We start from the raw sequence: 20,599 nt of genomic DNA on the forward strand, positions 1-20,599 counted from the left end.
CAGTGGAGTTAAGGAAAATGGCACCCAGAGGTGGCGCGTGCGAAGATGAGATCTCAGCTTGTCATTGAGCCAAGAGCTCAATCTGCGCACGTGCCAGCTTCAGGCACCATTATTTGAAGCCATCACCACTACAGCCCCAGCACAGTTGCCCCAGCCCCAGCACAGCTGACACCGCCATGCCAACAGTTTCTGGGTGGAACAGCATCTGGGACATGCACCACCTGCACCTGTTTCTGTTTGGGACAGCCCAGTGGGTGTGCCAAACATGCTGGGCATGCTCAGTAGAGCATGACGGAATCTAGCGCTGGATTCTGTCGTAAGACGGATTACGACGGAATCCAGCACCATAGACATACATTACAAGCTTGACGGATGACAACGGATTCCTGCGCGGTGCGTTAATTTTGATGGCCCGAAAAACGTTACGTTCTGCGTTGTTCCCGCCCGGTGGTCAGTCCAAAAATGGCTGACCGCGGCGCAGCGGATGCAATGCAAGGTAATCAGTCGCAATCCGCCACTAATACAAGTCTATGGAACACACCGGAATCCGCTAAACGGATTGCGTTGTTTACCATAGCCGCGGATTGTGACTGATACAATTTAACGGAAATGTGAACCTAGCCTTAGAAAGATAGGACGTGCCATCAGTCTTTTTCTTAGATTACTGAAGTGCCATTGTCAGCACTAAGAAAACCATTTATTTTCTTTGTGTAGTTTGCTTTATGGAGTTATAATAAAGCAGCCTGGATGTTTTGGTTAACTCAGTATAAAATTTAGCTGTTCTAGTAGGATTTTCCTGTCATTTTCTTGGCTGCGTTTTACAATATTTGTATTTTAAATGCTAAACCCAAGGGCTGTAAACAGCTTACAACACAGCAAAGGTATTCCATTGAAAGTTATTAGTCAGGAAAAGTGTATAAAATTTTAGACATTAGATATACCATGAAACACTGTTAAAGACTGTCATCACCAAGTTGCTTAAATTTGACACCAGAGTGAAATTACCTGGAACTGGTCCTTCAAAAATTTACAAAAGACAAAATGAAAATTTGTCAGGAAAGGAAACAGGTTTTTCACTATAAGGCTGCTTTCACACATCCGGTTTTTGCAGTGCAGCACAATACGTCACTTTGCAGAAAACACGCAACTGTTTTTTTTCGCCGCCGGTTGCGTTTTTCTGCATAGACTTGCTTTAGCGCCATATTGTGCCGCATGGCCTTGTGTTGCGTCCGTTTTTTGCCGGATGCGGCATATTTAGCCCATGCGGCGGCCGGATGGAACGTTGCCTGGCACGTTTTTTGTGCGGTGAAAAAAACGCGATTTACATTGCAAGTTTATTGACGCCGGATGTGGCGTCCTGCTGCAAAAACCGCATTCGGCCGCCGCATGGGTTTTTTTGCACTGCGCATGCTTAGTATCAAGCCGCATCCGTCAAAAAACGGACGGGCCGCATGGAAAAACTTATGCAACGGATCCGGTTTTTTCACCGCATCCGTTGCTTAGGTTTTTGAGCCGGATTGAGCCGCACTACAAAAACCGGATGTGTGAAAGCAGCCTGAGTAAAAACATTTACCTCTCACGACTAGTGCAGGACGCAGAACAAGGAGGGAGGCGTGGGGGCACTTGTAAAGCTAATTTTACCCAATCAACCAGACAGAATAACAAATATACAGATTGGGGGTCACTTATGTAATGTTGATCACAAAATAATAAGTTTTCACATACTCTTTCAGCAAATTTTTCTCTGTGAGATCCTTGCGGCCAATCAGCGGCTGCTTCACTCTCTCCTCCTCAGATGTAATTGATAACTGGAGGAAGTAAGAGGGCAGCCGCAGCTGTCACTTTCTCCAGATGTATGATTTGTCTGAAGAAGGGAAGGGAGAAGTGGCTGCTGATTGGCCAGAGAGATCACGTAACATAACAAGGTGAGTATAGGAACTGAGAACGGATTGTCATACGGTAGTAGTGGACAACCCCATTTAATTCTGCTAAATAGTGATACAAATAATATTAATATGAAATAATTATAATTAATATGTTATTAATATTGCAAATAATTAATTTCAGCCTTTTGGTTTGGCTATAGATTATAGGTTGAACTGGATGGACTTGGGTTTTCTTTCAATCTTAAAACTGTAAATGTATGAAATTTCAGTATTTGTCTGAAGAAGAATAAAGCACAGGCACAATAGGCTATAGGTCATGGCATACGTGAATAGTAGAACCTTGTATAAACTTGTTTTCAATGACTGGAGCTGGTCTACCGAACACCTTGATTGGATTTGGCACAATAAAGGTCCGGAGTTTGCCAGATGATCACATTCCATAAGAATTCCAAGATGCTCCTTTAGCAAATTTACACATATAGTCGCTAATAAGAAAACCTGACTTAGAAATGGTGAGTGATACCTACAGGTGATTCTACAGCTCAGCAACGTTAATCACACTCCCTTTCATATCATCACTTCTTTCTTCTTTGCTTATTTTTAGTATTAATGATAAGGTTTCCATGTTCTAGCCAAGCACAATAAGCCTTGATTCCAGGAATAGCCTTGGCAGCAATTCACTCACAAAATTCTCTTGGAAGAAGGTTATGACCTTGGGTAAAATTATAATAAAATATTAGTTCATTTCATTTCATACAGTAAACCAATGACGTTTGTGATCATAAAGTAAACCGCTGACATTTAAGATTACTTTAACCCATTCCTGACTGGGGTATTTTAATATTAAAGTGGCTGTTTAGGCATACGGTATTAATGACCAATCTGGAGGATGGGTTATCAATAGCGGATTGGTGGACGTCTGACATCCAGCGCACCTGTTGATCCATTCAAAATGTAACGGCTACTGCCGGCTACTGAAGTACAACTTCTATGCCAAAGAAAAGGAGTTGCCCTGCCTGTATCAGTGGTTATATGTGGCTGCTGCTGTAGCGAAAAACATCTGATTGGTGCGGGCGCCGATGGTCAAACCTCCACTGATCTGCAATTAATGACCTATCTTGAAATTAGGTCATCAATATTGTATGCCCTGACAACCCTATTAAAGTGTATTTCAGTATAAAATATGTTTTACCTATCTAATGACTACCGATAAATGTTGGACCACGGCAGGTCTGACTGCTGGGACTCCTACTGATCGCTACAATCCACCAGCCACATGACAAGTTGTGTAGAGAATTTACGCACATTCTGGTACATGGCCTATAATGTGATCATATTTGTCAGTAGATATAGATTTTTTTTGCTTTTCTTGTATACTGTAAGCATTATCACTCACAAGCAGGTGGAGGAATCCTCCTAAATCCAGCTCACCATGTGCACTTGAAAGTCCTTTTAGATTGTGCACGGAAAATCTCCAGCCAAGAGGTTAGCACAAAAATTCAGGAATCCGGCACAGCATCTTCATAAAAAACAAATTTTATTGATCCATTAAAGTCCAGTAAAATGGATAAGACGCGTTTTGGGGACACTCTTGTTCACAACCCGGAATTGTGAACAAGGGTGTCCCCGAAACGTGTCTTGTCCGTTTTATTGGATTTTAATGGATCAATAAAATTTGTTTTTTTATGAAGATGCTGTGCTGGATTCCTGAATTTTTGTAAGCATTATCAGTGAATGAGCATCTTGCTGGTTTGTTGGGTGATTGCTCTGGCATGTTTTCCTAGGCTGACAATGGAAAAGAACCATTGTTACAAACTCTCATTCCCTGAATTGTTGACTTATCTAAATGCCTAAGGGTCCCGTCACACGTAGCGACGTTCCAGCGATCCGACCTTGCAGGGATCGCTGGAGCGTTGCTACATGGTCGCTGGTGAGCTGTCAATCAGGCAGACCTCCACAGCGATCAGAAACTAGCCACCAGCGACCCGTGTAACGACGCTGTGCTTAGAAGCCAGGGTACACATCAGGTAACTATGCAAAGCGCTTTGCATAGTTACCCGATGTGTACCCTGGCTACGTGTGCAGGGAGCTGGTGTCTGGCAGCCTGTAACCAGCGTACGCTGGTAACCATGGTACACATCGGGTAACTAAGCAAAACGCTTTGCATAGTTACCCGATGTGTACCATGGTTACCAGCGTACCGCCGCTTACAGGCTGCCAGACGCCAGCTCCCTGCACATTCAGATTGTTGGTCTCCCGCCGTCAAACACGCCGATGTGTGCTGCACAGCGGGAGACCAACAAGCAAAAAATGGTCCTGATCATTTTGTAACGATCAGCGACCTCGCAGCAGGGGCCCGCTCGCTGCTGCTTGTCACACACAGCGATATCGCTGGCGAGGTAGCTGATACATCACAAAACCTGTGATGTTTCAGCAATCTCGCTAGTGATCTCGTTGTGTGTGACGGGGGCTTAAGGCTATGGGCAAGCATTTATTATTTGCAGCAGATTTTTCTGCTGTAAAAACCAGAGTGTTTGCAGGAACTTGATGTGAAATCTGCAAGTTTTTGTTGCATTTTTGATGCGTTTGGTATTACTTGCATTTTTTTCTCGTTCATTTGAATGGGCAAAACATGCTGCAAAAACACTGAAAGAAGTCACATGCTGCAGATTTGGAAAAAAAATGCTTTGAAGGTTGAAATCTGCAAGGAAAATATAAGCAGCATGTGGATGAAATTTCAGAAACCTTATTGACTTTGCTCATACTGTAAAACACTGCATTTTTCAGCAGCAAAACTGCACATGAAAATAATGTAACAAAAACTCACCATGTGAAGGAGCCCCAAGTTGAGAATTTTCAGATATTTCTGCTCCAAAAATGAAAGTGTTGTCTGGAATAATGCTGCTTAAAATATGTGCAATTTTTTTAACGTTTTTACATGTATTTTTTATGTGTTTTTACTTTCCTTTTTTACAATTCAGTTGACGAATTCTGAAAGAACTGCCATATATTTAAAAAACCGCCTTGATCCTTTAAATCCACTAGGAAAATATACCGTAAGCAGCATGGAGATGAGATTTGAGAAATCTCATTCTCTTTGCTAGTACTGTAAAATGCTGCTTTTTTTACCCTTCAAAAAAAAAAAAAAAGCAGAAGCAGTGTTTGAACAAATCCTTTTAAGCCTATACTTTTCTTTTCAGTAGTTATCTTGTCATCATTTAACACTAGAAGTCCCAGAAATTTCGAGCTCCATAGGGTTTCAATGGTAAAAATGTCAAATGACCCCTCTCTGGGACTTCTAGTGTTAAGGCAAATAAAATCAATAAAACGTCTGTACAGGATGTATAGCACAATATTCACTATTGGTAATGATCACAGCTCTTCTTTCCTGCACAATTACCTATGCAAAGGCCACAGTGTATGTCAGCTCCTTAGTCTATGTGCACATGTTACAGATTTGCAACAAATCTGCACCTCTACTTGCGGTAAATAACGCCGTGGTAAAAACGCACCGTGTGCACACAGCCTAAAATGTCAATGAGGCTGTTGATGGCCATTTTCCATGTGGCTGTATGTAATCAGTAAATGGTCATTCAGATGGATGACATTTATTTCCAATATTCAGAATGTACAACCAAGATCTGTGTCTAATTGTGCTATATTATTGCAGGTGCTGGGATGCCTTCGAAGGTGAAGATTCCTCTTATTCTTTCCATTTTGTTTCTCTTGATCAGCGTATCTGTTATCATTGCAATTGCTTATGTTCAGATTCACCATGAACGGTCACTTTCTCCTGGTTTAAAGGTACATAATGTATTTACTCTACTTACTATTGCCTTAAGCCTGCTTTACACGTTACAATTGATTGTGCGATCGCATTTGCGATCGCACCCACCCCCACCGGTTGTGTGGCACAAGCAATTTGTTGCCCGTGTCGCACAATCCTGTAACCCAACGTCACACATACTTACCTTCCAAACGACCTCGCTGTGGGCGACGAACATCCACTTCCTGAAGGGGGAGGGATGTTCGGTGTCACAGCGACGTCACAAAGCGGCCGGCCAACAGAAGCGGAGATGAGCGGGACGTAAACATCCCGCCCACCTCTTTCCTTCAGCATTGCCGGCGGCCGCAGGTAAGCTGTGTTCATTGTTCCCGGGGTGTCACACGGAGCAATGTGTGCTGCCCCGGGTACGATGAACAGGACGTGCGATTTTTAGAAAATGAGCGACGTGTCAGCAATAAACGAGGTGGTGAGTATTTCTGCTCGTTCATAGCTGTCACACGCTACGATATCACTACACTAACGATGCCGGATGTGCGTCACTTACGACGTGATCCCACCGACATCTTGTTAGATATATCGTAGCGTGTAAAGCCTGCTTTATGCTGGTCAGTATTTTGTTCTGGATCAGTTTTGTGTGAAAACAAGTTAAATGTTTTTGTGTTCCTATAAAAAATAACTGAGCAATGAAGAAAGAAATGCACCATGTTTATTAATAAATTTATTGAAAACTCTGGTTTGATAGGGATGAGGCAACACAAACTGTAAAGTTCGAGGTGTGTACCACACACATAAGGGTACTTTACACGCTGCGACATCGCTACCGATATATCATCGGGGTCACGTCGTTAGTGACGCACATCCGGCGCCGGTAGCGACATCGCAGCGTGTGACACCAAAGAGCAACAATTAGCGATCACAAAATCGTTCAAAAACGGTGATCGTTGACACGTAGCTCCTTTCCTTAATATCGCTGCTGCCACAGGTATGATGTTGTTCGTCGTTCCTGCGGCATCTCACATCGCTATGCGTGACACTGCAGGAACGACGAACATCTCCTTACCTGCGTCCACCGGCAATGCGGAAGGAAGGAGGTGGGCGGGATGTTACGTCCCGCTCATCTCCGCCCCTCCACTTCTATTGGCCGGCCGCTTGGTGATGCCGCAGTGACGTCGCTATGACGTCGAACGCACCTCCCCCTTGCTGTGGCAATCGAGGTAATATTTTTGGGGTTGATGTCAGCTGTGAATTGTCAGCTGACATCAAGCCCAGAGTTTAGTAATGGATAGGCGTTAGTTTTAGGTCATTAGCGGAATAGAGAGGACAGCTACAGTATATCTCTGTTTCTACAACCACTAACTAAACCGGCCAAGAGATTGTAAATTATAATGTAAAAGAAAAGATGTTACTTTCTTACATGCAGGAACACTTTAAACACATTAAATTGCAACATCTTACTATGACAGTGTGGTTGGTGTCTTCAGCGGCAGGAACATGGCCACCTCCTTACAGCAACATCAGCATTGAAAATATCTGATCAGTGCTGGTGCCAAGTGTCAGAACTCTACCAACCAGAAATTGATGCCATCTAAGTTTTGAACCCCATTAACTGTATATTTGGAAAAAAGGCTACTCCCCTGAGTGAGTAGGGTCTCATGTAAGGTTCTCATCTTCCTTTATGAAGTGTGCAAACCTGCTACAAAGTATCCAACACTAAAACTGTATGTCCTCTCTCCATAGTTAAATATTGGGGCATATTAACTGCCAGTCCTGCAGTAGCATTACCTGCTCATACGATCTTGCTCTGTTTTTTCCCCTTCTATTTCAAGAGGCCTACAAAAACAATGGCTGTAATCTGTAGGTTTGTAGATGCCATAGAAATATTTATCCGTCATTCATCTTTACGTGGGCAGGGCCATTATTTCTGGATGCTTATATACAAATATAAATGGAAAATAAACCACAATACTGCTGTAAATCTTTGTTTATATAGTGTTTAGAAAACTAAGAACCGAGGAGTCATAGTAACGGGTACTCCCAAAATGAAATGTCGGATTATTATTACATCATCCAAATAAACTTGATTTTCTAAAACTTTTTTTTTTAATCCAACATGAAGTTTGGCAAACATAGTAAAATAACAAATCATGACTTGTTTCTATTCCTAGACAATCTGTTCTATGGGATTCCTTGTCAAGAACTTTTAAAACTCATGCAGTTTAAAAAACATTTTAGGGTAAAATCATCAATCCATCGGTCCAGGGAAAAGTGACGACATTCAGAATTATTTATGTTTGCTGCTGCCAATCGGTAGTGCTCCATAGATATTGATTTTTGGAGCTAATATTAAAGGGGTTATATATACAGAGGGTACGGAAAGTATTCAGACCCCTTTACATTTTTCACTCTTTCTTTCAGTGCAGCCATTTGGTAAATTCAAAAAAGTTATTTTTTTTCTCATTAACGTACTCTGCACCCTATCTTGACAGAAAAAAAACAGAAATGTAGATATTTTTGCCAATTTATTAAACAAGAAAAATTAAAATATTACATGGTCATAAGTATTCAGACCCTTTGCTCAGACACTCATATGCAAGTCAGATGCTGTCCATTTCTTTGTGATCCTCCTTGAGGTGCTTCTACTCCTTTATTGGAGTCCAGCTGTGTTTAATTAAACTGATAGGACTTGATTTGGAAAGGCACAAACCTGTCTATATAAGACCTCACAGCTCACAGTGCATGTCAGACCAAATGAGAATCATGAGGTCAAAGGAACTGCCCAAGGAGCTCAGAGACAGAACTGTGGCAAGGCACAGATCTGGCCAAGGTTACAAAATAATTTCTGCAGTATTCAAGGTTCCTTAGAGCACAGTGGCCTCCATAATCCTTAAATGAAAGAAGTTTGGAACCACCAGGACTCTTCCTAGACCTGACCGTCCAGCCAAACTGAGCAATCATGGGAGATGAGCCCTGGTGAGAGAGGCAAAGAAGAACCCCAAGATCACTGTGGCTGAGCTCCAGAGATGCAGTAGGGAGATGGGAGAAAGTTCCACAAAGTCAACTATCACTGCAGCTCTCTCTACCAGTCGGGCCTTTATGGCAGAGTGGCCCGACGGAAGCCATATGAAAGCCTGCATAGAGTTTGCAAAAAAACCACATGAAGGACTCCCAGTCTGAGAAATAAGATTCTTTGATCTGATGAGATGAATATTGAACTTTTTGGTGATAATTCTAAGCGGTATGTATGAAGAAAACCAGGCACTGCTCATCACCTGCCCAATACAATCTGAACAGTGAAACATGGTGGTGGCAGCATCATGCTATGGGGGTGTTTTTCATCTGCAGGACAGTATAACTGGTTGCAATTGAAGAAAGATGAATGCGGCAAAGTATAGAGAGATCCTGGAATAAAACCTCTTCTACAGTGCTCTGGAGCTCAGACTTGACTGAAGGTCCAACCCTCTAACAAGCCAATGACCCTAAGCACACAGCTAATATAACAAAGGAGTGGCTTCAGAACAACTCTGGGACCATTTTTGACTGGCCCAGCCAGAGCCCTGAGCTAAACCCAATTGAGCATCTCTGGAGAGACCTGAAAATGGCTGTCCACCAACGTTCACCATCCAACCTGACGGAACTGGAGAGGATCCTCAAATCCAGGTGTAAAAAACTTGTTGCATCATTCCCAAGAAGACTCATGGCTGTACTAGCTCAAAAGGGTGCTTCTACTCAATACTGAGCAAAGGGTCTGAATATTTATGACCATGTAATACTTCAGTTTTTCCTGTTTAATACATTTGCAAAAATGTCTAAATTCCTGTTTTTTTTCTGTCAAGATGGGGTGCAGAGTGTACATTAATGAGAAAAAAATGAACTTTTTGGAATTTACCAAATGGCTGCAATGAAACAAAGAGTGAAAAATTTAACTGGGCCTGAATACTTTCCATACGCACTGTATGTGTATATATATATATATATATGTATATATATATATACATATATTTAGTAGAATATGTGTGATCAGCTGCTGTCATCGCCATGTTGAAGATGTTACACTGAAAACCGCTGATATTTAGTTCAAGTGTAACATAAAGACTGAGACTGGAAGTGGAAACGGGCAGTGATGCAGAGGAACAACAAAGGGTCTCCTGGTGAGAACTGGTTTTAGACTAAAGAAAGGGTGCATATATATATATATATAATACATATATAATACATACACACACACACACACACACACACACACACACTTTTTCTTTAGTCTAAAACCAGATCAAGTGTGGTGTTGAAATAGAAATAAATCTCACCAGGAGACCCTTTGTTGCTCCTCTCTATCACTGCCAGTTTCCCTTTCCAGTCTTCATGTTGCAATTGAACTAAATATCAGAGGTTTTCAGTGTAACATCTTCAACATGGCGATGCCAGCAGCTGATCACACAGATTCTGCTAAATATATCAGATTGATCTCAGCATAGACAATATTGTGAAAGTATGTAATTAAAGATGGAGCTTATTAACCAAACCCCACCTCAATATGCATGAAGGAAAACCTTTCATACATCATCCATTCATTATACTTTAATCAATTCTCTTGCTGAAAACACGTTGTCTTGGTTTGTGCTATAAAGAATGCAGAGATTGATATTGAATCTGCTGTCCAACATCAAAAGAGGTTAGTATGTCCCCCTAAACCAGAAAGAAAAATGGCATTATCAGAAGGACATGTTAATTCCAAAAAGTTAGATTTATATAGAGTAGATGGCACAAGTGATCATAAAGATCCATACACAGGGTTTGACTGGCCCACAGGTAAACAGGAGAATACCCTGGTGGGCCCCTCTACATACAGAAGTGGGCATCCACTCCATTATATGAGCAGTATTTGCAAAGACACTTGATTTTCTATGTACAAAGACAGCAACTCATTCATATAACAAACAACCCCGTTTATTATATAGAAGGATAGGTAATTTTGTGAATGTGAGTAATGGAATATTTGCATAAATCTGAGCAGGGGTCTCACAAAGTCAATGTTACTGGTGGGGCTATGGCACTCCAGTTCAACATTGTTTATGTGCTTTAAGGCACTATTGCAAGGGTCTTCACATGGGTCACTGGACTGTGAAATCATGTTCACAGATCAAGCAATATTGAATAAATTTGCTTATATGTCTTATTATATTAAATTCATCACTTGACAGCTGCATATCGCATACTGTAAAAAGAATCTATATAGGACATATCTAACCTGCCACATTTATATACTGTGCCTTGCAAAAATATTCTCCCCCTTGTCATTGTTTGTGTTTTGATACCTCATAACCTTTACTTTCACTGTATTGTTTTGAGGGTTTGCATCAATTCATGTGAAGAACATGACCACAACTGTGAACATTTGATTTTCTTTTTATTGTGAAGCAAATAACAAATAGGATAAAATACCTGAAAACTTAAATTGTGCGTAACTATTCACCTATAATCAGTACTTTGTAGAGCCTCCTTTTGCGTCAATTACAGCTGCAAGTCACTTTGGATAAATCTGTATGAGTTTTTCACATCTTGCCTCTGGGATTTTTGCCTTTACCGCAAGGTAAAACTGCTCCAGCTCCTTCAAGTTACATGGTTTCCTCTGAGAACAGCGATCTTCAACTCTGACCACAGATTCAAAACTGGACTAATGCGGGCGTCACATGGTATGATATATCTGGCGATATGTCGTCGGGGTCACGTCGTTAGTGACGCACATCCAGCATCGTCAGAGATATCAAACCGTGTGACACCTCCGAACGACTGTGAACGAGCAAAAATACTCACCTTATCGTTGCTCGTTGACCCGTCGTTCATTTTCATAATCTCATCCCTCCTTCTGCGCGCCGGTTGTTCGTCACTCCCGTGGCAGCACAAATCGCTCCGTGTGACACCCCGGGAGCGACGAACACAGCTTACCTACGTCCTGCCGGCAATGCGGAAGGAAGGAGGTGGGCGGGATGTTTACGTCCCGCTCATCTCCGCCCCTCCGCTTCTATTGGCCGGCTGCCATGTGACGTCGCTGTGACGCCGAACGTCCCTCCCCCTTCAGGAAGAGAATGTTTGCCGCCCACAGCGAGGTCGGTCGGGAGGTAAGTATGTGTGACAGGAGGTTAACGACTTTGTGCGCCACGGGCAATTAAGTGCCCGTGACGCACAAACGACGGGGGTGGGTGCGATTGCTTATGCGATCGCACGATTTATCGTCCCGTGTGACGCACACATAAGACCTGGTCTTTGACTAGGCCACTGCAATACATTTACATGTTTCCCCTTAAAGGACTCGAGTGTTGCTTTAGCAGTAGCTTTGGGTCATTGTCTTGTTGGAAAGTGAACCTCTGTCCCAGTCTCAAATCACTGACAGACTGAAACATGTTTTGCTCAAGAATATCCCTATATTTCACAACATCGCCCTTCCCCTCAGCTCTGACTATTTTCCCTGTCCCTACTGCCAAAAATATCCCGACAGCATGATGCCACCACCATGTGGAACTCCGGGTAAAGTTCTGGAGTTGTCACAGCTAATGGATGCGACAATCCTGGGCGGCTGCAGGGTCTGTGATAGCAAACAGTCAGACACTGTCACACAGGCTGGGGGCGCTGTCTGATTGCAACCAATCACAGAGTCCAAGACTGCCTGTTGGCGGGGGAAGGTGTGTATATTGATGAGTAATAGCGAGCGGCCTGGAAGCAGTTACAGCCGCACCAGAGACTTATAGCACGCTTCATTTATTCTAATTTTCTTTATTTTTTTATTTTTTATTTCTTGAGTTGTCAGATCCAGATCATTAGTTGAAATTCCCTGATAACCCGGATACTTTTGAAACAACACGGATCCGGACTTTTACAGTCCGATTCCGCCCATCACTAGTTGTAATGTAACAAAATACGTAAAAAGCCAAGAGGGTGAATACTTTTGTAAGGCACTGTGTTTTTTAAAAAGATTCAGACAGACACAGTGTGTGTGATTTCTGGACATTCTTCACGTTCAAAAAATGGTTGATACCGTTTCATAAATTTGGCTAATACCATAAAGCTGCTTTACACGTTGCAATTTCGCATACGATATCGTATGCGATTTGCAACGCCCCCATCGTATGTGCAGCACGTTCAATTTGTTGAACGTGCCGCACAAACGATTAACCCCCGTCACACATACTTACCTTCCATACGACCTCGATGTGGGCGGCGAACGTCCACTTCTTGGAGTGGGAGGGACGTTTGGCGTCACATCGACGTCACGCGGCAGCCGGCCAATAGAAGCGGAGGGGCGGAGCTGAGCGGGACGCAAACAGCCCGCCCACCTCCTTCCTTCCGCATTGTGGGCCGGGAGCCGCAGGAGGCAGGTGAGATCTGTTCATCGTTCCCGGGGTGTCACACACTGCGATGTGTGCTACCCCGGGTACGATGAACAATCTGACATGCAATTTGTTAGGAATGAACGACGTGCATGCGATGAACGGTTTTTCGTTCAATCGCAATTGCAGGTCACTGTCACACGCTACAACATACCTTACGATGCCGGATGTGCGTCACTTATGACCTGACCCCGCTGACACATCGTAAGATATCTTGTAGCGTGTAAAGCAGGCTTAAGGGTAAAAAGTTGGTGAAATTTTTTGGACTCAATAATATTTTTCTTTATAGTCATACAGTGCCCATGACCAGCATTACATAATCAATTGGCAGCTGGTCTAGAAGAAGGACCTACATGATGGTTCTAAATAATTCAATTCATTTCTGGTTTAATCTACATTTTAATAAGATCCAACTGAACTGTACATAACAAATCATTATTACTGTGTCGCAGTATGGCATAGTGCTGGATGCCGGATCCTCAAGGACCACAGTATATGTGTACCAATGGCCTGCTGAAAAAGAGAACAATACTGGAGTAGTAAGCCAGACCTTCAAATGTAACGTTAATGGTAAGAATCAAATTATTTTCTCAATTTCTAAATTGCTTATATTACATAATAAGAATTTAAAGTCCCAGGGAAGATTTACATTAATCAAATGAAATTGGCTAACACTAACATTGACTCTAAATTAGCTTTGTAATTCTTATCCTTGCAGGCAGAACAGTCTGTTCTGTATGCCATCCAGTTGGCAAATTATATGTTAAAAAAGAAAATTCTCAAGAAAAATGTATTTTAAATCTTCTGTATTACTGTGTGTGTGTGAGGGGCGAAGTGGGATAATACATACAATATTACCCAGCTAGTAATGTAGATTTACCAAAACTTGAACAGATTTAAACTTAAAAAGGGTTGTCCAATACTGGAAGAGCCCTTATTAACGTACCCAAGGTGATACAAAAAATATTTTATATACAGTGATACCTCGGTTTTCGTTGATAATCCATCTGATTGTGTGGCGCCCCTGAGTCTTCAGTTGCCACAGGATACTGCATCTCCCTTAAGATGTAGTACTCATCCCAAGTAAGGAGAGGTTAATCACTGGTTTTGCTCACATTCACACAAACCACACAGTTAGGTGCCTTCCCACTGGGGGGATGGCCTAGGGTAGGCAGGGGGTTGGCCAGCACGAAGCATGGGACTTTCCCGGTCAACAAGACAAACATCTGGGGGGGCGGGCACCACTTGGAAAAAAGGTAAGGAGCATCTCGATACATAGTTAGTTAGCCCCGGGCACAGCTTGGGGTGGGGCACACACTGGGACCTTGGTCCAATCTTCTTTTACCTCACACTTCTGGGAGCTCCATAGGACCCGTGGCTTGGAGCAGGCAGCTCAGCCCAGGTTCTCTACAGCTACACAGGATTCCAGGGTCTGCAGAGAGTGCAGGAAACAACCGCAGCCCATTCCACATACACCGGGATTTGGAGGGACCCCAACCAGAAAGGACTCACAGTGGGAACACCGGCGGTGACCTCGAATTGCTTGGGATTGGCTCGGGCCCATCACGGCAGTTATCGGCATCTTCCGGGTAAAACCAGGACTGTAAGTAAAGAAAACCTTGAACCCGCAGAGACTGATTCCGCCTGTCCTTGCCATCGCTACGTGCTTTGACGCCCGCCAATACCATTACCCCCATCATCCTCCCCGGGGCCCGCTCCACCTGTGGGGAGCAGAAACATCTTAGCTTCTATAACCATCTGTCCCGGAGGACAGCAACAGCAGCGGTAGCTATTCCCTGGCCACTTACCGCAGGTGGCGTTACAACATAATTCCTCCACCATCATCACCCTTTCCCAACCCTGCTCTATTGTACACCTCGGGGCCACAAAACTGGGCAGGGCCACCCGTGACATCGCCTGACCTGGCATCACCGAGGCCGGTGACGAGTAAGGTTAACCCCTTGACCCGTGGGTGCTACAAATGCAATCAATGAAAACCGAAACAATTATTTCCATAGGAATCAAAGTAAATCCCATGAATTCGTTTTAGACACTCTAAAATACATAAAAAAACAAACACATTTTATAGAGAATAAAGATAGTGTTTAATGCTAAAAACAATAACAAATGAATATAAAATCAATATAAAAGGAATATTAAATGAATATAAAACACTAAAAAATAATGTAAAGAATAAATATATTTTATCTTACATTTCTTACATACATTTTGAAACTGATCAGCAGGGTGATAATCACACAATGCCACACAGAGCAGGAGAATGCATGGACCACCCTTTGTTGTCTCAAAATTAGCAGCATAATCACGTGGGTACTGCACACTCCCTATTTAGGGCCTAAAACACACTTACGCATAAAAAACGTCCGTGTGACACGGTCCGTTTTTCGGGTCTGTGTTCCATTTTTTTGGGGCGTTTCTCCGGTACGTATGGCATCTGTGTGATTGCGTATGCGAGCCGTGTGCACGTGTAAAATGTCCGTGTTTGTGTGTAAAATGCCCGTGTATGTGTACGTGGAATGTCCGTGTGGAATGTCCGTTTGTGTGTTGCACAATGTCGTTGATACATGTCGGCTGACAGCAGAGTTGCGCAATGAGAATGAACTTGGGTGAACTTCACCCGACTTCATTGTCATGCCCCGACTCTGTCTGTGTGCCGCGTACTGATTAGCGGTCACCTGTGAAGGATTCACCAGTGACCGCTAATCCCCCGAGTGACTGAAGTGAGCAGCCCTCTCTCATACTTACCGCTCCCCGATCACCAGCGCGGCGAGGAACAGCTGTGCAGAAAATATGCGGCAACAATTACTTTGAATATGCCTATCTCGTATTCCCTGCTTTCCACACCCACAGACGCCTGTGATTGGTTGCAGTCAGACACGCCCCCCACGCTGAGTCCCCCACGCTGAGTAACAGCTGTCTCACTGCACCCAATCACAGCAGCCGGTGGGCGTGTCTATACTGTGCAGTAAAATAAATAATTTAAAAAAATGGCGTGCGGTCCCCCCCAATTTTAATACCAGCCAGATAAAGCCATACGACTGAAGGCTGGTATTCTCAGGATGGGGAGCCCCACGTTATGGGGAGCCCCCCAGCCTAACAATATCAGTCAGCAGCCACCCAGAATTGCCGCATACATTATATGCGACAGTTCTGGGACTGTACCCGGCTCTTCCCGATTTGCCCTGGTGCGTTGGCAAATCGGGGTAATAAGGAGTTATTTGAAGCCCATAGCTGCCAATAAGTCCTAGATTAATCATGTCAGGCGTCTCTCCGAGATACCTTCCATGATTAATCTGTAAATTACAGTAAATAAACACACACACCCGAACAATCCTTTATTAGAAAAAAAAACACTAACAAATTGCCTTGTTCACCAATTTAATAAGCCCGAAAAAGCCCTCCATGTCCGGCGTACTCCAGGATGGTCCAGCTTCGCTTCCAGCTCTGCTGCATGAAGGTGACCAGAGCTGCAGAAGACACAGCCGCTCCTGTCAGCTCCACGCAGCTAATGAAGGGAATAGCGCGATCAGCTGAGCTGTCACTGAGGTTACTCGCGGCCAATGCTGAATACAGCTGATCGCGCTATTCCCTTCCGCACACAGCACTTTTTTTGCGTTTTCACTGCGTTTTCCACCCATTGAGTTCAATGAGATGTTCAAAAACGCAATGAAAAACACATATTGCAAATATAGCTGCGTTTCTATGACTAAAAACGCGGCTGTAAACGCAAGGGGTGAGTAGTACAGTGACGTGTACAGGAAGAGGATTCCTTCTGTTGGTAAACACAGAAGCGTGAATCCTCCCATTACCGGCACCGCTACTTCCATCTCCCGTCCTGTGCCATGTCTGCTCCCGTGCGGCGTCATGTACGGGCAGGAGTTGGAAGCAGCTGCGAAGTCAAAAGTGAACAGTAGAGAAAAAAATGTCATACTCACCTGTCTGCAGCCTCCCGGTGCCATGTCCGCTCCCACCTCTTCTCCCGGTACCGCCACCCCTGCTCCGGGTGTGTGCAGACGGCTGGGACACCTCCGATAGCTGGAGGACCTGGCGCTGATCACCTGATGCGGTCACCTGACGGAATCAGCTGACAGTGACAGTGGTGACGCCGGCTTTTTACTACCCGGCCGGCTAAACTATCAGCTGATGCTGTCAGGAGACTTTATCAGCTGATTACCGCCGGGTCCTGCATTGATCGGTCTGACAGGAGTCTGCACTGAAGTGTGTAGTTTTTTTTTTTTTGTTTTTTTGCACTGATGCATCAGCTGATTGTATAAATGGCTTTAATACAATCAGCTGCTGTGTGATGGAATTCACATCCTTGATCCTGACACATCATCAGATCGCTTTGCCTTCCAGCAAACCGATCAGGGGATATTGGATCCGGATTGGACGGCGCGGGACCCTTGACCCAGGATTACTGCGGAGGAGGGGGGGTTCTTTATTTCAATAAAGATGGAGTCACTAATTGTGTTGTGTTTTATTTCTAATAAAAATATTTTTCTGTGTGTTGTGTTTTTTTTATCTTTACTAGAAATTCATGTTGGCCATGTCTAATATTGGCGTGACACCATGAATTTCGGGCTTAGGGCAACTTGATAATATACAGCTAGCCCTAACCCCATTATTACCCAGCGAGCCACCCGACATCAGGGCAGCTGGAAGAGTTGGATACAGCGCCAGAAGATGGCGCTTCTATGAAAGCGCCATTTTCTGGGGTGGCTGCGGACTGCAATTCGCAGAGGAGGTGCCCAGAAATCTTGGGCACCCTGCACTGCGGATTCCAATCCCCAGCCGCCTAGTTGTACCTGGCTGGACTCAAAAATTGGGCGAAGCCCACGTCATTTTTTTTTTAATTATTTAATGAAATTCATGAAATAAAAAAAAAAAAATGGCTTCTCTATATTTTTGGTTCCCAGCCTGGTACACATAGGCAGCTGGGGTTTGGGGGCAGCCCATAGCTGCCTGCTGTACCTGGCTAGCATACAAAAATATGGCGAAGCCCACGTCATTTTATTGGAGGGCAAAAAACTCCTGGATACAGTCCTGGATGGAGCATGCTGAGCCTTGTGGTTCTGCAGCTGCTGTCTGCTCTCCTGCATACACTAGTGGAGAATGAAGAACATATTGAAGAAGGAAATGACATCAGATCTTTTTTTTCAACAATCTGTAATGGCATTGTTCACTGATAAAAAAACGCATAAAAAAGCAGTGAGCAAAAACGCAGCCAAAAATGCGGTAAAAACGCATTACGTTTTTACCGCGGGTGCGTTTTTGTGCCTTTTTTTGCGGCCAAAAACGCACAAAAAACGCGATGTGAAAAAAACACCTAGTGCGCACATACCCTTAGTGTGCAGAGAGCCGCGGAGGACGGAAGACAGAGGAGAGGCCACCGGTGCTTGGAGCAGGTAAGCGCTCAGTGAGCCGAAGATGCAGGGAGAGGGGCCACATAAGATGGCAGCTATATGTGCCTATATGGGGAGAGGGGCCACATTAAGATGGCAGCTATATGTGACTATGGGGAGAGGCCACATAAGATGGCAGCTATATGTGGCTATATGAGGAGACGGGCCACATTAAGATGGCAGCTATATGTGGCTATATGGGGAGAGGGGCCACATTAAGATGGCAGTTATATGTGGCTATATGGGGAGAGGCCACATGAGATGGGAGCTATATGTGGCTATATGGGGAGAGGGGCCACATGAGATGGGAGCTATATGGGGAGAGGGGCCACATTAAGATGGCAGCTATATGTGGCTATATGGGGAGAGGGGCCACATTAAGATGGCAGCTATATGTGGCTATATGGGGAGAGGGGCCACATTAAGATGGCAGCTATATGTGGCTATATGGGGAGAGGGGCCACATTAAGATGGCAGCTATATGTGGCTATATTGGGAGAGGCCACATGAGATGGGAGCTATATGTGGCTATATGGGAAGAGGGGCCACATGAGATGGGAGCTATATGTGGCTATATGGGGAGAGGGGCCACATGAGATGGGAGCTATATGGGGAGAGGGGCCACATTAAGATGGCAGCTATATGTGGCTATATGGGGAGAGGGGCCACATTAAGATGGCAGCTATATGGGGAGAGGGGCTACATTAAGATGGCAGCTATATGATGCTATATGGGGAGAGGGGCCACATTAAGATGGCAGCTATATGTGGCTATATGGGGAGAGGGGCCACATAAGATGGCAGCTATATGTGGCTATATGGGGAGAGGAGCCACATTAAGATGGCAGCTATATGTGGCTATATGGGGAGAGGGGCCACATAAGATGGGAGCTATATGGGAAAAGGAGCAGATGGGATGGGATCTGCTGGGGAAAGAGGCCATAATGGGATGGGATCTGCAGGGGAAAGAGGCCATAATGGGATGGGATCTGCAGGGGAAAGAGGCCATAATGGGATGGGATCTGCAGGGGAAAGAGGCCATAATGGGATGAGATCTGTATCGGGAAGGTCGTCCATTCCAATTTTAGCAGGGCTCCTTTAGTAATAATTTTTAAAAACTGTATAAAAATCATTTAATACAATAAGACTGACAGTGACTGGAACAACTGGTGCTGGACAGGACAGTGACGGTACAGGAGGGGAAGGAGATTTTACTTTAAATTACTTGTATTTTTTGGTTGAGGAAATTGCGTGAAAATGGGTGTGTCTAACAGAATGGGTGTGGTTACAGAATGGGTGTGGTTTTCAAATGGGCGGGGTTTACAGAGAACCTGTTAAAAATTTGAATCCCACCCCTGCTATATACAGTACCGTAACTGCATGGTGCTGGTGGGCCCCAAGATTGATTTTTCCTGGTGGGCCCCAGGTACTCCAGTCCGCCACTGCCTATATATTTATATTCCAGGGATTCTCATGTCCCCACACTAGCACCTCTAAAAAAACGTACAAAATTAGAGTGCGTGCACAACTATATGTATATTCTAATCTTGTGGGCATGCAGACAAAAACAAACGAAAACCGAGATAATCAAGGAAACCGAAGCCAATTTTTAGTGAAAAAAATTCAACGAAATCTGAAACCAATGATAACTCGATGTCATCGAAAACCAAGGTACCACTGTGTGTGTGTGTGCGTGTGTATATATGTGTGTGTGTATATATATATGTGTGTGTGTGTATATATATATATATATACACACACCAGATTAACATCCTGACACCGCTCCTTTGCTGTCAACCATGTGCTCTGTCTCCTGATCACTGCAGCTAATCAGTGACACCTGATTGGCTGCAGCCTTCAAATTTCCGCCCACACGGGAGAAACATTGTTCTTTCACTTAGATATAATTGTGAAGCCTGCAGGCAATCAGGTAACAATTTACAATGTCAATACGGGCCCCTTGCCTTCTCTGCTTTTGTATGTAACCCCATGTCCACATTCATAATATATTTGTAGTACACATTGTATCATGTATGGTGCTATACATTCCAGTTTAAAAACAAAATGCAGACACATTATCATCATCCAAGCCATCTAAATTTTGTCAATATTCCCTCTGTGT

General features: G+C 44.0%; 1 protein-coding gene across 5 annotated transcripts in view; it reads left to right on the forward strand.

Moving 5' to 3' along the window:
- The window catches only part of ENTPD3 (ectonucleoside triphosphate diphosphohydrolase 3), a 96,223-nt gene that overhangs the window by 13,663 nt on the left and 61,961 nt on the right, over positions 1 to 20,599 (forward strand). For 4 of the 5 annotated variants that reach the window (XR_012724355.1, XM_075315223.1, XM_075315225.1 and 1 more), the window contains exons 2-3: positions 5,557 to 5,690; positions 13,508 to 13,625. Coding sequence is in view for 4 of the 5 variants with exons in the window: in XM_075315223.1 (XP_075171338.1) it covers positions 5,565 to 5,690; positions 13,508 to 13,625 (244 nt within the window). In the remaining variant the exon portion in view is untranslated. The remainder of the gene's footprint in view (positions 1 to 5,556; positions 5,691 to 13,507; positions 13,626 to 20,599) is intronic. The other variant, XM_075315224.1, reaches the window with a different exon arrangement.

The sequence above is a fragment of the Anomaloglossus baeobatrachus genome, chromosome 6 (genome assembly GCF_048569485.1).
Source record: "Anomaloglossus baeobatrachus isolate aAnoBae1 chromosome 6, aAnoBae1.hap1, whole genome shotgun sequence".
Classification (NCBI taxonomy): Eukaryota; Metazoa; Chordata; class Amphibia; order Anura; family Aromobatidae; genus Anomaloglossus; species Anomaloglossus baeobatrachus.